This window comes from Passer montanus, unplaced genomic scaffold (assembly GCF_014805655.1).
Source record: "Passer montanus isolate IOZ18808 unplaced genomic scaffold, ASM1480565v1 scaffold8, whole genome shotgun sequence".
In the NCBI taxonomy this organism is placed as follows: Eukaryota; Metazoa; Chordata; class Aves; order Passeriformes; family Passeridae; genus Passer; species Passer montanus.
Genome location: NW_024373256.1, coordinates 501091 through 518112, shown reverse-complemented (window position 1 = coordinate 518112; position 17022 = coordinate 501091). Strand labels below are relative to the sequence as shown.

At 51.3% G+C, this 17022-nt stretch overlaps 1 protein-coding gene across 1 annotated transcript; it reads left to right on the top strand.

Moving 5' to 3' along the window:
• Positions 1-492: 492 nt before the first annotated feature.
• Positions 493-15066, top strand: COG7 (component of oligomeric golgi complex 7). The gene is made up of 17 exons (XM_039732350.1): positions 493-658; positions 1257-1405; positions 1864-1980; positions 2137-2305; positions 3287-3369; positions 4117-4239; positions 5528-5726; positions 7695-7822; positions 8183-8337; positions 9536-9652; positions 10158-10223; positions 10911-11097; positions 12042-12182; positions 12728-12811; positions 13130-13244; positions 14241-14384; positions 14552-15066. Exons 1-17 carry the CDS (start codon positions 493-495, stop codon positions 14716-14718), a joined length of 2310 nt encoding a protein of 769 aa, XP_039588284.1. The 3' UTR covers positions 14719-15066.
• The last annotated feature ends 1956 nt before the right edge of the window (positions 15067-17022 follow it).

Below are 17022 nucleotides of genomic sequence, written 5' to 3'. Positions count from 1 at the left end.
TGGGCACGGGGCCCAGGGAGACACCGGCTTGGGCACGGGGCCCGGGGAACCACGGGCATGGCCACGGGACCGCGGGGAGACACCGGCATGGGCACGGGGCCGCGAGGGGAGACACCGGGCCGGGACCCGGGGAGACACCGGCACGGGCCTGGGACTGCGGGGGGAGACACCGGCCTGGGTACGGGAGCCCGGGGAGACACCGGCCCGGGCCCGGGGAGACACCGGCATGAGCCCGGGGCCCCGGGGGGACACCGGCTTGGGCACGGGACTGCGGGGAGAACCGGCATGGGCATGGGGCCGCGGGCCTCGGCTCTCGGCCGGGCACCGCCCCGGTACCGCCCAGGGGCTGCCCCGACACCGCCCCGACACCGCCCCGGTACTGCCCAAGGGCCGCCCCGCGTTTCCGGGTGCCGGCGGGGCCGGGCCGCAGCCGCTCGGGCTGTCCCCCCGCGGTTCCCCCGCTGTGCCCCGCTGTCCTCCGCTGTCCCCGCGATGGACTTCTCGCGGTTCCTGTCGGACGAGTTCGAGGTGAAGGGCTGGGTGAACGCGGCGTTCCGCGCCGTGCAGCAGGAGGCACCGGGCAAGGTGGACGCGCACGCCGCCACGCTGGTGATGAAGCTGCAGCTCTTCATCCAGGAGGTCAACAACGCCGTGGAAGGTGTGCTCATCGCGGCAGGGCCAGCTCCGCGTGCCCCCGCGCCCCATCTTCCCCGGGCACCCCCGCGCAGGCCGCCCCAGGCCACGCCGGCCTGCCCGGCCTGGCCGGCCTTGCCCGGGACGGGCTCCTCGCACCCCTCTCGGGGCTCAGCTGTGCACCAGCACTTCTGCGTTAGATGCTGCGAAACAGCAGCTGCTGCCACATGGGGGAACAGGGTAAATGTCTTCTGCAAAAGGGTTGGCCTGGCGCTGGCTGCCCAGGGCAGTGGTGGAGTCCCTGGAAGGATTAAAAAGCGGTGTGCATGTGGCACTTGGGGACGTGAGTTAGTGGTGGCAGTGCCAAGGGGGGGAACACGACTGGACTGTTGGGAACAGCTGGACTTGATGCTCTCAGAGGGCTTTTTTAAACCTAAATGATCCCATGATAAAATACATGCTTAAAGTTTAAAGATACAGCTGAAGATTTGTTGTTTGATATTTTGCTTTGTTTTTTAGCGTTGGGTTTTTCAAGTGCTAAAGATTAGATAAGATTATTGAAAGACTGCCTGCTCCTGCAAGGGCTGTCGCCCCTCCTCACTGACTGCTCTGTGTTCCTGCAGAAACGAGCCATCAGGCTCTCCAGAACATGCCCAGAGTCCTCCGGGAAGTGGAAGTCTTGAAACAGGAGGCAACATTCCTGAAGGAGCAGATGATCCTTGTTAAAGAGGATATAAAGAAGTTTGAAGAAGACACAGCTCAGTCCATGCAGGTCAGTGCTTAGTGTTTATCTGCAGCTTGTGAAATTCTAAAAGTTACAGAGTTGTTCACATGAAATAATCTTGTGAACTTAAGATAGGCAAATCACTTCTTTTAACATTAGTGGAAAGGTGGGTGTGACGCACAGCTGTGCAGTCTGCATGTCCTGAGGAACAGCTGCTCAGAGCTGCTGGTGCCTGGCTGGGGACACTGGTTTCTGCCTGGGGTGCACAGCATTTTCAGGCAAAGTGGATACTAAAAGAACAAGACCAGAATTCAAGCTAACCTGTTATTTTACTTTGAAAGATGATTTTTCATCTCTAGCTCCTTCAAACCATTCCATCGTCTTGTCATAATATAATCTTTCCACACCATTTTGTTTTTTAAATTTAAGCAGAAGCTAACCGCCAGGTACCTGTGAGAGCCATTTTTTGTTTCAGTGGGGAACATGGTATTGTGGTTTTTTGTCAGGTCCTGGTAGAGATTGACCAGGTCAAATCCAGGATGCAGCTGGCTGCCGAGTCACTTCAGGAAGCAGACAAATGGAGCACACTAAGTGCAGATATTGAAGAGACTCTTAAAACACAGGTAAATACTGGAATATTTGGTATTTGTGCCTCCAGCTTTTCAGGGAGCTATGTTTAAAACTCAGATTTTGAGGTGACTGTGGAACACATCCCTGGTGCTGGTGCTGATGCTGTCTGAGGTTGCCCGTGGTGACAGGCTGCCTTTCCCTGCTGGCAGGACGTGTCCCTGATCTCAGCCAAGCTGACGAGCATGCAGAGCAGCCTGGCCATGCTGGTGGACACGCCGGATTACTCAGAGAAGTGTGTGCACCTGGAGGCACTGAAGAACCGGCTGGAGGCCATGGCCAGCCCCCAGATCGTTGCTGCTTTCAACTCCCAGTCTGTAGGTCAGTAGCTCCTGGTGTCATTTGCTGTCAGCACTGAGTTTATTGTCTTTAAAGCAGTTTAGCTGGAAAGTTGGTGTCCTGCAGGCTCCTGGCGCTGGGTCCTGAGCTTCTCCTGGTGGAGCAGATGCCCTGGAATGTTTTGGGCTCTGCAGCTGCCTGCAGGCCAGTGCTGCTCTGATTTTCCTATGGTTTGGGGTACCAGTGGCCACTGCAGGAAACAAGATTACAGGATTTTATGGGCCACGTAGATGTGGGAGATGGAGGTACTGCTCAAATAAGCAGAAGGGCCTTGGCTTTCCGCTATCATGGTGTTATTGGTGTAATCAGGAAGGAAGTTTGTTTGGAAGCGTTCTGACTTCCTACTACTTTGTAAAAGCAGCTTTGCAAATTCTCCTTAGAAAAGTGGTCTTTTTGGACAGTTCTTTGTGCTGTTCCTTCCTTGTGCTATTTGTCAGTACTTCTGAAAAGTAGTTGTTCTGGTTGTTGACACTCATCTCTGTGCACCTCAAGGGATCTGGGGCTGTGGGGTACAAACCAGACTTTGGAGGAACCTGTGTTTCTAAGCCCTGTGCAGGAGCAGCTGTGCCATGAGTCAGTCTGAGGCACAGGTGTCATTTTGAGACAGGTGAAAGCAAAGCTGAAGCCTTTGTCAGGTATGCTTTAGGTTTCTAAGTGCTGCCTTGTTTCTAGAAACCAATTATTTCCTTCTAGGAAATGCTCTGGCTTTAATACTGGATGTGTTAGCACTATGTGCAGGTTAGGAAGTTAAATTCATTCCATTTGTTTGCTGTCTGATCTTGTTTGAGGTGGGTTTCAGGCAGTTCTGCTCCTGTTTGAGAAGATAAGCAAACAGAGATGAAGTTGTCTCTTTCTGTGTAGACCGTTGTGCCTGCTCCCTTGTAAGAGGAGTTCTTGCTCAGACTGATGTCTCACCCTCAGCTTTGAGGCTGATCCTGATGCCTGTTACTTTGTTTTGTTTAGATCAGGCAAAGATGTTTGTTAAAGTCTTCACTGAAATTGATCGGATGCCCCAGCTTCTGGCGTATTACTACAAGTGTCACAAGGTCAGTGTTTTGTCACACTTCAACGCTGAGGAATTGCAGTCGGAATTCTGCTGGGCTCTGACTGCAGAGGGAGCTGCTGCCCCACGGATCTCAGCTGTGCTCTGGGGGATGGCACCTGCTCCTCCCTGTATTTCCTTCTGTGACTTCTCTTGCTGCCTCTGAGCAGCTTTGGTTACTCCCCGTGTCGCAGGAGTAATTCTCCATTGGGGTCCTTGTCCCTTCCTGCAGCAGACACAGGCTGTGTGTGTTCTGCTTGATTTCTCTGTGCCTCGTGGTTTTGCTTTGCTTTGCTGTGGATGTGGCCATGTCAGCAGTAACTTTATTACTGCAACTTGCCAGCTGCTGATTTCTGTAAACTCTTTTCAGGTAAGATTAAAAGTTGGAATTCCAGACAGTTCTGTAGCCATAACCTGAGCTTCAAATTTCTCACATGACTGTGACTTTTGAGGATTAAGTTCAAGGCTGGGGCTTGCCAAGTATTTCAACTATTATGTGGGGGTATCAGTTGCAATCTCATTTTATGAGTAAAATACCAATGTTAATTAAATCTTTGAATCACTAAGAAGCTGAAAGTCTTTCCTTCTGTAGTGCTGAATTATATGTAATGCTGAAACAGGGAGAGGGGCACAAGGGGGAGCCTCATGTTTTGGCAGAAGTGCTGTGCATGGGGAGTGCTGGGCTTGGCATAACAAAAGCAGGCCCTGTGGCCTGTCAGTTTTCTCCTCAGATGTTTCTGTTCCCCATCAGGTGCAGCTGGTGGCCGTGTGGCAGGAGCTTTGCCAGAGCGACTTGAGCTTGAATCGCCAGCTGACCGAGCTGTACGACACCCTGCTGGGGACCTGGCACGCCCAGCTCCAGTGGGCAGCACAGGTGCAGTGATGGGGCAGGGCAGGGCTGGGCACCCTCTGAGTTCTCCCAAAGCCTTGGAGAGCTCAGCCTGACTGACACTCTGGGCCTGGCTGGTGCAGGATGGGATTTGCAGCCCACTCACTGCTCCTGCTTCAGCCCTCCAGACAGGATTTGAGCTCTGGCCTTCCACCAGCAGCAAGGTTGCCGTGTTATTGGCATTGAAGCTGCTCTATCACTTTCATCTGGATCTTAAGTTAAAACTAATCTGTTGGTGTTGTAAATGTGCTCTCTTGCAAGGCACTTGAAATGCCTGAATTGCTTTATCCCTTGGCCTGGAGGAAGCCCTCAAGGTCACACGGGACTGATGCATGCTGCTCTGTGTAAGATATCTGAGGGCTTCTGCTGTCACCCCTTGGAGTCTGTGTGCTTGTTTTCCCTGCCAAGAATAATGTAGGATCAAAAAAAGTTATTGTCCTTTGGTAAAATGAAGAAATAAGTTCATATTGTTGAAGAATTTTTCATCCATGAAGGGTAAGAGATTCTTATCTTCATGTGACAAAGCCAGTGTCAGTGCAAGGCCTGTGCTGCAGAGGAGCTCAGTGTTTCCTTGAAATGTATTTTTTCTGCCTAATGATTCGATGTGACTTACAGGTCAGATGTCAGGTTACATTTTAGCAGATATTCTTTGAACTGGGGATTGTGAAAAATGGCATGTGGGGCACAGCTGATGTCACTCAGTCTCCTGTGTTGCTTCTGCTTTCTGAAAAACTCTTGGACCTTTTTGATGGCAAACCCAGCTTTCAAAGCAAATGAGCAGAGTAGCTGATGAAAAAGTCACAATGAGGGCTGTAAAAAGGTTTATGCTAGTGGAGTGGCCGATGCTCAGCTGATTACAGACTTTCTAGCCTTTTCACTACTGACTTCTGCCTATCTGACCAGTAATTTGGCTTGTGATATAGTCCTATTTCTTCATATTTTACTGATTCACGTTGTTTCCCAACACACCTGTGTGAACTCTTTCAAATGCCCTCTTCTGTCAGGTGTTTTTTGAATCACTGTAGTGCCTGTGCTCTTGTGTATTCAGTTTTTGACCTGTGCCTGTCTTCTGGTTTCTTGGTGGCTGCACTCTGTGTACTGCCCTAGACTCGCAGTCAGGCTGTGCTGTGTGCAAGGTCAGCGTGGCTCTTGCAGCCTGAGCACTCCTGGGCTCTTCCCCCCGTGGGTGTTCCAGGTTTGGAAGCTGCCTGCTGCTCTCTGCTCTGTTCCTCTCAGGCAGTGTGCTTTTGCCAGTAGCTGTTCTGCTCTGCAGGTTTTCAAGAACCCCCATGAAGTGGTGACTGTGCTGTTGATCCAAACCCTGGGAGCTCTGGTGCCTTCCATCCCCGTGTGTCTCAGCACTGCCATGGAGAGGACGGGCCAGGACAGCAAGCTGGGCCAGCTGCTGGAGCTGCACGATGCCACCGTGCACTTCGCCCGGGGGCTGGAGGTGGCCATGCTGCCCAACCTCAGTAAGGCTCTGAGCTCTCCCCTTTGTGACTCCCACTGGGGGATTTTGTTTAGTTTTAGGTGGAGGGAGGGATTATCTCTTCTAAGCAATGCCCAGTTCCACTGCACTTGCACCTTTGTGTTTGTGTGTATGTCTTGCACCTGAGCTGTTGACACAACACTGAGTTTCCTGAAGCAGCCCTGTCCTGAGCTGGCTCTGCAGGGTAAATAGCATTTAGCACTTCTCCTTTTACAGGCTTTACTGTTTCTTCTGTCTCCCAGACAAGGAAGTGTCTCCAGGGAGGCAGTAAGACCCATTGTGAGAGATGACAAAGCAGAAAAGTTGAGGAGTTTCCTGGAATTATCACCTCACTAAACAAGAGAAAACCTGCTTGAAGGCTGCATCCATTGGATGCTTGTATTTGTTTTTTGTAGTTTTTCTGTTGCTACTGGCTGAGGGTTTGATCAAGTGACAATGCCCACTGGTTTTTTTTGAACTGTTGGTAGTTTTTTCCCAGCAGCATCTTCATTGTTTGTTTCCAAATCTGCCCTGTGCTTTCCCCTCCCTGGGACATTTGTCATTTTGGTCATGATTGCTGAGTGATTCCTGCAAACCACACAGCAGTGAGGTGCTGTTTGCACAGGTTTACACCTGACTGGAACTGCTGGCTATTTATAGACCCTTATGAGTTTGGTGGGGCCGCTTCAAAGACTGGCTGTGGGAAAATCCAAAATTAAGGCTAATGGAGCATTCCCGATGCTGTGCTTCCTGTGTTTGGTTCCTCATAACATTGTCTTGAGCTGTTTAAACCCAGATTCTTTCTTGATCCTGTAAATTATGATTGCTGGGCAATGTCAGGGAGTGTGACTGTGTCTGTTGTCGGTCTGGTTGCATACACATCAATCATTTTCTAGCTTAATTTGTGGTTCATTATAGAAATTATTAAAAAGGACTTGGAAAAATAATGCCAGATTGTAGAAGATGATGGAATAGGAAGACCACTGTTGAGCTGTTATCTGAGTGTGTTTAAAAAAACACCCAAAGCCTTTATTTCTGTCTCTTTTAGTGTGGGTAATATGTTTGAGAAAAGAAATATCTCAAGAATGGAAAGGCCAGGTGACTCAGCTGAGGAGACTCAAACCAGTTCCTGTGTGTATGTGTGAGGGGAGGGCTCAGCTGTGATTCACAGGATAATTCAGTTTGGAAGGGACCTTGGAAGATGATCTGGTCCAGTCTCCTGCTCCAGGCAGGACTGCTGTGAGGTCAGGCTGGTGCTTGGGGTACTGTTGAGTCTGGTCTCCAAAGTGTCCAAGCACAGAGGCAGTGCTGGCTTTGGACAGACTGCTCCATTGCTTTCCTGTCCTCAGGGTGTGAAAGTCTTTTCTGATAGCCAGGATTCCAAGTCATTTTGGTTTGCTGCAGGTTTGAGTTTGGCAGAGCTCTGTGAGAGCAGCTGGTGCCCAGTTCTGATTTGGGCAATAGTCACTCAGCCCTGCTTTGTGTTTGGGTTGGCAGCTCCCTGCTCAGGCATGGCACTGAGAGCTGAGTTTGTGCTTCACGTTCGCCTCTGCTTGATGAGCACTGGCACAGTAGTGCTGAATGAATTGAATTAGTGTCAATTATTTTAAGTGTGAACTAGGCTTTCTGATAAATGAGGATTGCCCCTGTTTGATGCCGTGGGAGTAATGTGTTTCAATTCTTCTGCTGTAGGCTGGAATGTTTGATAGATTTTTGTCACCCAGGCTGTTTTGGGTCGGTGAGTGCTAATTTTCTTGAGACACTTGTTGAGATACAACATCTTGGTTTTAGGAAGCAGGTAGAGATAGTAATCTTGTTTCTAAAAAAATAAAAAAACCCAATCTGTGTAGTTGAGATTGAAGCTGTTGGGCAGCATTCCAAGCCTGTGCAGGCAGCATGCTTTAGTAGCTTGAAATGAGGTTTTTAGTAGCATATTCATCTCTTTGTAGACTAAACATGTGATTCTTTGTAGAGGAGCAGAACCTGGTGAAAGTGATGGAGCTTGTGGAAGTGGTGTACGCTCCCTACAAGCCCTATCAGCTCGAGTATGGAGACCTGGAAGAAGAGAATCTCCTCATCCAGATCAGTGCAGTGCCCTTGGTAATGTACCAGTCTGTGCTCAGCTGTCCTGGGAGAGGCTGAAGCTCCCACTAAACACAGGGGTCTTTGTCACAGTTACTGCTCTCTTTGCCCCTCTCCTTTTCGGTTATATTTCCTTTCATTTGTAGAAGATTCTGCTGTTGGCAGAACTGTTTTTCCTCGAGGACCTGGGGAGCACAGGGTTTGGCAGCCTGGCTGTTGTGGCAGTCTGTGGGCAGGAGGGTGGGAGCACCAGCACGGTTCTGCCACAGGAGTTTCACAGGAGAGGAGGATACCAGAGAGCACTGTGTTACACAGGATGTGTTTTCTCCATTACCTGGAAGAAGAGCCAGGCTCAGCTCTGTTGTTCCTGTTCTCTAGGAGCACTGGGAGGTGATTGATTGTGTCCAGGAGCTGAACCACTCAGTCAGCAAGCTCTTCAGGCTGGCGGCCGGAGCCATCGACAGCTGCCTCAAGCTCACGGACGGCCTGGGGGTGTGTGGGCTGCTGAAGGCCCTGAAGGCCCTCTTCTCCAAGTAAGGTGCCTTTAGGTGCTGCTCCATTTATCCTGAGCGAGTTGTGAGTGTGCACTTTGTGGCCAAGGACTCTGTAGTTTGTGGAAAATGGCTGAGAGCAGAAAGTGTCTGTGACTGTACCATGAATCATCACTGTCCCCCTTGCTGCTTCATTCAAGCACAGGCTGTTTTCTAGAGGAAAAATGAAAGATTTTATGGCTAAATCAAAAGCTTGCCAGCTGTTTTCGATTCTGGTTGGGGAGAGTTTTCATTTTTAATAAATACTTTTGAAGGAGAAAATGTTTCCCAAAACAAACAAAATAAGGCAAATTAGGCTGATGAAAGTAGATCTCAGTGGGGAAATAAGTCTGGAGGTTGAACTTGATAATCTTGGAGGTCTTTTCCAACCATATTGATTCTGTGAATACACAGTCACTGGGACAAGTAACCTCACATTCAGGATCTGCCTGTAAGTCTGAGATACCCCACAGAGTGAGGTTCACTCTTAATTCTTGTCTTAAAGTTTCACTTTCCTATTCCTGTAGTGGTTTACTCTTTATTCCTTCACGATACTGAAAGAGCTGCTCACAAGGTATGAATCAGGTATTGCTGCCCTTTGGGAAGAGGAAAGCACAAGTCTGATCTCACTTCTTTATAGGCAATTAGAGAGCAATGTACCTGCCTCCAGCTTATGGGCATTATTAAAAAGAAAATGGGGGTGGGTAGAAAACAGAATGTTCTTCTCTTTATCCATGTTCTAATCTGGGGAGTAGCTGAGAAAACAAATTCATGAGATTGTTGTCACCATGTTCCTGGAGTAAGGGCCAAGTGATGTTGGAGTAGCAGGAGCTGTATAAAGTTTTCCTGGTCTTTCCTAGGAGATGGTCAGTGTAGTGGTAACTAAAATGTCTGACTCCTTCCTTCTCACAGGCAGGGAGAGCTCCTGGTAATCCACAGGCAGCAAACTGAGGCAGCCACACAGCATCTTCTGTGCTCCTTGTCCTCTGGTCCAGGCTGGAGTGGCTGTGGCTGGCCAGTTCTTCACATCCACCTGTCTGAGTGGAACCAGAGTGTCTCTTCTCTACTCCTTTTAGTATTTCTGGTTCTTGTTTGGCCCTTGCAGAGGGCTGACTGAGCAAATCACAGGACGTGTCTTTGTGCTGCTCTCCAGCCTGTTCTCTCATGCTGCTGCTTCTCTCTGCTCCTTTTCTCACTGCAGGTATACATCTGACTTCACAAACACCCTGCAGTCTATACGAAAGAAATGTAAACTGGATGATGTCCTGGCAGATTCCCTGTTCCAGGAGGACTGGACTGCATTCCAAAACTCTGTCCGGTGAAGGGTTTGGTTTTTTTTGTCTGGCTCAGAGCTGGTTTTTGTGTCAAAGCTGAAAGGGAACGACTTGGGGTCAGTTTACACAAGTTCTCAGTGCAGAACACGGGGCTGAGCTCGCTGTGCTGCTGGGAGCACCAGTGTCAGTCGTGGGTTTCAGGTTGCTCCTGGCACAGGGAGGGCTGTGTGGCTCCCCACCCTGCCTGGAGCAAGGCTGCATCCATGCCACTTGTAATTTTAGCAGCTCTTAGAATTTTTCCCAGTGACACTGAGCTGGCCTTCCCCATGATGACAAGAAGTAGCATATGGGTGAGGCCATTGGGAAAAAAATCAGTGTTATCAAATGGATGCAGAGTTTATCACCAGATTGACTCTTGACTGATGTGTGGCTGTGGTTTGGTTATGCCTTTTCATAATTACTTGACATGGGTCTGAGATGGGTTCTCTGAGAGGGTTCTGGCATTATCTGCCTCAAATCTCATTGTGTTTTTGTCTTATTCTTTTCCAGGATAATTTCCACTTGTGGTGAGCTCCTTCATCAGTGTGGAGACTTTGAGCAGCAGCTGGCCAACAGGTGAGCACTGGTGGCCTTAATTCAGAGCAAGTTGAAAGAAAACAAGCCCCAAGGTGCTTTGGTTGCATGGACCACGAAGGGAAAGGCACCACTGATTCCCCTTCCCCATGCTTTGACATTCAGAGGTGGGGCATAGGCTGTTCTGCCCAGTCATGTTCCCTGAGGCAGTCCCAGGAATCCTTTTCCTTGGATTCCTGCCTGGCCACCAGTGGGCTGCCAGATGGGGGTCAGGAAGGAATTTTCCACCAGATCAAATTGGCAAGATCCTTGTGGCATGGGGCATGAATCACATGCTGAAATGTGTAGGTGTGCCTTAGCTGTTGGCTTCCCTGTAACCTGAGGAGTGTAGGCACAGGCAGCACGGGGATCTTGCTACTCCTGGTTGTGAGCAGCTCCCTGCCCAGGCTGTGGTTCCTTGAAGTGCTCGGTGTGATTGGAGAGGAGCCCAGCCTGCAGTGCTCAGTGGGGCCCCTCTGTCCCCGTGTCCCAGAGCACAAACCCCCTGTCCTCCCAGCACCTGTGCAGCTGGTGAGTTGCACAGTGGATGGGAGGACTGGCTGCAGCTCTCTGTCAGTGAATGCTCTCCTTGAAGTCACTCAAGGGCAGTGCTGCTCCTTGGGCCAGCATGAGGACAGCACTGCTGAGTCCAGAGGATCCTGCTGGTGACTTTTGTGTACTTGTTTTCAGGATTTTGTCAACTGCTGGGAAGTATCTCTCAGACTCCTACAGCCCTTGCAGTTTTTCTGGCTTTCAGGACACCAGTTCTGCAGAAAAGAAGAGCTCCGTAAAAAATCCTTGGCAGGAATACAATTATCTCTTGAAGGAGAATCCATCCGAGTATGCCAGCCTTATGGAAACACTTTACACTCTGAAGGTAGCCCTGGAGAGCCTGCCTCTGTTACAGTGTGCTCTTGGGCCCTTGTTGGGTAGGATCCCCCCTCCAGTCTAATGAATTTCATGCTGGGCTGCAGCCTTTCCATGGGCTGTGTTCTGTAGAGACACTGATACCCAGAGAGATGAAATGTCCAAACCCAGGGAGTCTGGATTCATTCCATCTCTCCCCAGATCCTGGCTGTGTTTTGTGAGCATGCCCTTATCAGCTCGGGTGAGGGAGATTTTATCACACTGAGCATTGGGAAGGTTGTGTTGGAGCCATCTCAAATTATGGAGCCCACACACCACCTTCTGAGGCTTTCTCTGCCACTTAGGCTCTGCTGCCCTGTCCAGTCTGAAACAGAATTCTGCAGGATCATTCATGCATGGATCTGTGAACAGGGTAGAATGGCTTTAGTTATCTTCTTGTGGATCTAAGTTATGTTTGCCATCACTGGTCACATGCAGTAGTGAATTCAAGGTTATGAGTTTTATTTCCTCAAAATGTTTTGATTTCTTCTGCACTTGGTTTACCTGCAGCTTTTGTGGTTCCACCTTCAGTGTCATGTGTCTGACTTTACACCTTGACTGAACTGTCCAGTTCCACAGCTGCTCTGCAGGTAGAACTTAATTCCGTGCAGGGTATCAGTTGTGCCCTTTGAGTAAAAGGCAGTTTTGCCACCTTCTCTGCAAGTTTCTCAGTATCCAGCATGTGCCAGAGCCTGGGGAGGCTGGAATGTGATGCTGATTCCTTGTCCTCAGGGAGCAGTGGCAGTTTCTGTCTTGAGTAACTGCTTGGAATAGGTCATTCCAGAACAAACAGGCTGTGCCACCACAGAGGAAAGCTCTGCTGCACGGGGATAAAACCCCTGCGAGCATGCTAGCCCAGGCCCTGTGTGGCCACCTGGGTGTAAATGTGTGTAAACGTTTCTCTGTGTGTGTCAGGAGAAGGGCACCAGCCAGCACAGCCTGCTGTCGGCGTCGCGAGCGGCCCTGGCGCGCCTCAACCAGCTGTCCCACCAGCTGGCCTTCGACTCCGTGTTCCTGCGCATCAAACAGCAGCTGCTGCTGGTTCCCAGGATGGAGGTGGGCACTGTGAGCAGGCGGGGTGTGCCCGGGGAGCCCCTGCTCGGCATTGCTTGGCTGGCTCCTGCTCAGAGCCGTTCTCTCGATGCTGCGTTTCTGCCGTGAGCTGCAGGCAGTGGAATGATTTCCCTTCCCTCTCCCACTGCCTGTGCAGCACAGGTGTTTGATGGCTCTGGTGTGTGTTTGAGTGTTGCTTTTCTGACCCATGTGGGCGTGGTTTCTGCCGCGAGCTGCAGGCAGTGGAATGTTTCCCTTCCCTCTCCCACAGCCTGTGCAGCGCAGGTGTTTGATGGCTCTGGTGTGTGTTTGAGTGTTGCTTTTCTGACCCATGTGGGCACGTTTCCCACAGGGAGCTGGGCAGAAGGAGAGTGGGTGTTTTGGGCCTGAGGGATAACATGTAAACAGTTTTCTCACCGTCTGTGTTCTGCTGCCTAGAATCCCTTGGGTACTCACAGTTCATGTTGCTGGGTCACCCCTTTCTGAAATGCTGACAGGCTTCATGCTCTGGGAAGTCATCGATTCATCCTGCACTTTCTGCCTTGCAGGGCTGGAGTTCTGGTGGCATTGGTGAGACCCTGACAGATGACCTGCCCAACTTCAGCCTGACCCCTCTGGAATACATCAGCAATGTAAGAGCTCAGCTGTCTTTCTGCTCTAGAAAACAAATTGCTGGGAACACTCCGGAGAGCAAAGATTTGCTTGGAATAGCAGTTCTCTGTGCAGGTCTTTCCTACCATGAGTGTTTCAGTGACTGCTTCTCTGACCTTGTGAAAAACTGTTTCTTGTACCAAGTGTAATGATGCACGAGAGCCAATTTGTGGGTGAGTGAGTGGCTGTCAGGCTCAGCTCTCTGCTTTCAGGTGTATTTACTGCAGGTGACTTTTTCTCTAGTAAAGGGCTTGCCTTGCATTTGTTCAGTGATTCAGCTTTTGGTGCTTTTATTCCAGATTGGGCAGTACATTATGTCTCTTCCTCTGCACCTTGAGCCATTTGTCACTCAAGAGGATTCTGCTTTGGAGCTGGCATTACATGCTGGGAAACTGCCATACCCCCCAGAGCAAGGTAGGGTGAGACCAAGGGCTTGGAGTGTCTGGGGGAAGCTTTCCCATCCTGACATCACACGGGTGGGATGTGATACAGTGACAAAACCATTGGAGATCCCTTTCCTATCACACTGTTTCTTCCTTTGGTGGAACCCAGGAGGAGCCTCTAAATAATGAGTAAAACTTGGTTCTGTTTCATTCAAACTGGAAGCTTCGGCTTGGTCTGTGTGAGTTTGGTGTTCATTAAAATGGTGGTTTGGGGTCTGAAGAGTTGTGTTGGGTTTTGGCTCCTGTTCCTGCTCCGGGGGGCTGGCCCTGCCTGCTGTCACTGATCCTGCTGCAGTAACAGCAGTAGCCACCTAATGCCTTTCCCTGCAGGTTGGCAGTGTACCTGGTGTGCTGGGTTAGTCTCTTTATGATGTTATTATTTCCAGAGAGTGAAGAAAGCATAGAGCTTGTATTTACAGTCTTCCTGGAGCCTTCCAAAAATACACTCTCCAGTTCAGGCTTTTGCATTACTATTGTGTCACCTTGAAGCATTTACATGTTGTAATGCCTCGATAATTTTCAAAGCACTAATGAACACAGACTGCCTTTAGGGCTGGAAAAAAAACTCTTGTGAATCCTTGTCACTGCCATGGTTTGCAGACTGCTCCTGGGAGAGGATCCTGCAGGAGGTGCCAGGCAGTGCCCTGTCCCAGCTGGTCCCCATCAGCCCTTTGGAAGTGACTTACCTGGAGGGTCATCAGGGGAGTGTTTTGGGTCTGGAGCTCGTGTCAGTGGTGTGCAGTGCAGGGAGAGTACATGACTGCTTAGGTGACTCCAGAACCAGCTGGTGAGCTCTGACTAGGCTGTCCTGGGCAAGGAGCAGTTCAGATGTTATTAACCAGTTATTAATCAGCTGTTCAGCTGTTATTAATCAGCTGTTCAGCTGTTATTAGCCAGGCAGGGCTGTGTACCAAGCCAGCAGGGGCAGGCCAGGCGTGCTGGCAGCTGACAGGCCCTGTCTGTGCAGGAGATGAGCTGCCCGAGCTGGACAACGTGGCTGACTACTGGCTGGGCTCCATCGCCAGGGCCACCATGCAGACCTACTGCGAGGTCATCCTGCAGATCCCCCAGCTCACCCCACACTCCACCAAGCAGCTGGCCACGGACATCGGTGAGCTCTGGGCACCCCTCACGGGCTGCTCTGTCCCCACGGGGGGATCCTGCCTGGGTGGTGCCTGTGGGGGGCAGCTCTCCGTGACAGCGTTCCCTCTGTCACCAAGAGCAAGGGTATCTTTCATTGCACAGTGTCTAAACACAAATCTTCCCTGAATTTTGCAGATTATCTGATAAATGTGATGGATGCCCTGGGCCTGCAGCCCTCGCGGGCGCTGCAGAACATTGTGACTCTGCTGAAGGCCAAGCCAGAGGAGTTTCGCCAGGCTGCCAAGAGCCTGCCCCGCCGGATGGCCGCTGGCATCGCGGCCATGAGGGGCCTGGAGGGGTAGCTGTGCCCTCCCTGCCTCTGCCATCACAGCCATGAGGGGCCTGGAGGGGTAGCTGTGCCCTCCCTGCCTCTGCCATCACAGCCAGGAGGGGCCTGGCATGCCAGCTGTGCCCTCCCTGCCTCTGCCATTGCAGCCATGAGGGGCCTGGAGGGGTAGCTGTGCCCTCCCTCCTCTGGCATTGTGGCCATGAGGGGCCTGGAGTGCCAGTTGTGCCCTCCCTGCCACTGGCCCCTGCTCAAGGACTCATCTCAGATTGGTTTTCATTTCTGCAAGGACAGTGAAAACATCTCTGGGACTGGGGGAATTTATTTCAGACTAACTTTTAATAAATGTCTTTGTCTAGGAAAAGCTTGTTCCATTCTTCCATCTTCATAAATACGGAAAGGTGTCCTATGGCGAAATTTCCCAAAACTTCTGGATGACCCTGAGTAGGCTGAGGAGTGCTGGAAGTGCTCCTGGTGCTGTAGAGTTCCTGCTTTGTGGCAGCTTTTTCAGAGAATGTAGCCTGATGTGTCCGAGGTGATGGAGATGCAGCACAGAGGGGCTGCCTGTGGGCAGTGGCCACTGCTCAGGGGAAATAAGGAAAGGTGTCCTATGGCCAAATTTCCCAAAACCTCGGCTGACCCTGAGTAGGCTGAGGAGTGCTGGAAGTGCTCCTGGTGCTGTAGAGTTCCTGCTTTGTGGCAGCTTTTTCAGAGAATGTAGCCTGCTGTGTCCGAGGTGATGGAGATGCAGCACAGAGGGGCTGCCTGTGGGCAGTGGCCACTGCTCAGGGTGTTGTAAATACAGGGTCAGGAAGGGTCTCTGCACTTGACACTTGAGGCTTGATAAAGCTTGGCCCTGAGAATAAAACCAGCTTTGTTGTTCCTGGTGCAATTTCACTGTTCCACGGAAAGCCATAAAGTTTGTAAGGAATTTAAGGAAAGTGGTGCTTCCTTGTAGAATTTATTAGCGTTTGTTGTGTAGATTTTTGTCCACCAGCTGGTCTAGCTTTAGTGTGCTCTCCTGGGAGAATACAGGGAGCTCCCAAAACTGGAAAGGCAGCTGAGTCTGGAGCACCTGCACTGCTGCTGCAGCTGAAAACCCCTTTGCTCAGCTGGGCTCAGGCTGGGACAGAGCTGGAGCCAAGCACTGGAGACACTTCCCACTTTTATGAGATGTCAGACACCTCCGTGAGCCAGCCGTGACTGGAATGGTGAGCTGTCCCTGTGCTGCAGAGAACACTCTGTTCCCTTCACTGCTGTGAGCAGGGTGAAGCTCAGCAGCCGTGCCTCTCCCACCCTTCCCCTGCCCCAGTGCTGCTGGGGAGGGTTTTGGGGCTGTTCCCTGTCTGCTGCTGTTGGCCTGGGCTGGCAGCCAGCTGGGGCTGAAGTCATGAGGGCAGGGTGAGCAGCCTGGGACCTGCTGCCCATCCCAGGGACCTCTGGTGAGAGTGTGAGAGGAGATGCCCAGGTTCTTGCTGCCAGCATTCCCCGTGTTCTTGGAAATGTGCTCTGTGTGTTCTGGTTTTTCACTGTTTCATCCTTTGGAGGCCTTTGCCAGGGATGGCACTGCATACAGTGAGCACTGATTCAGGAGGGGTGTCAGGTCCTTGGTTCCCACCCAGCTGTGATATGGGATCAAGTGCCATCACTTTACACGAGCTCTCCTGTGGGAAAGGAGGCTGTGCTTGTGTGTTTGTGGTGCCCAGAGATGAAAACATTCCTTTCAGGAGACGGGACAGGTCTAGGACAGCTTGTAAGGGCTGGATTCCTCTGTCTCTGCAGATGTTTTGCTGTCATGTGCCCTCTTGGCACTCTGGTGGGTTTGGGGCTCGCTGAGCTCAGGCTCTGCCTGGGTGGTTCTGTACAGAGCAGCACGTCTGGGGGCTGCTGGTCCTTCTCCCTTTGAATGAGAACCAGCGGGGGGAGAAGGGGCTGGGCCAGAGTGTGGACATGTGAAGGAGCTACTCCCTGAATCTGGATTCAGTGATTTTGAGCACAGAATTCTCTTTGGGGTAGAAGCAGCCGTGCTGGTGGCACCTCAGCTGTCAGATCCTCCCCCAGTTCCTCTGTCCTGCTGCTGGTGGTCATCAGCAGCTGGACCCCCATTTCCACCCCTGCCAGGGCTGGAGGACCTGGGCACGCCGTGCCCCACGGCTCTGCAGCAGAGCTCCCTGTGCTGGGGAGCTTGCCCTGCAGAAGGATCCTGGACCCCCTGTCGGGGCCGCCCCGCGCTGGGCGCCGTGCCCAGAACGCCGTGTTCTGCCACGAGCTTTAACCACAGGATTGTGCTTCCTCTTGAACTTCTGCACAAGTACTTCAG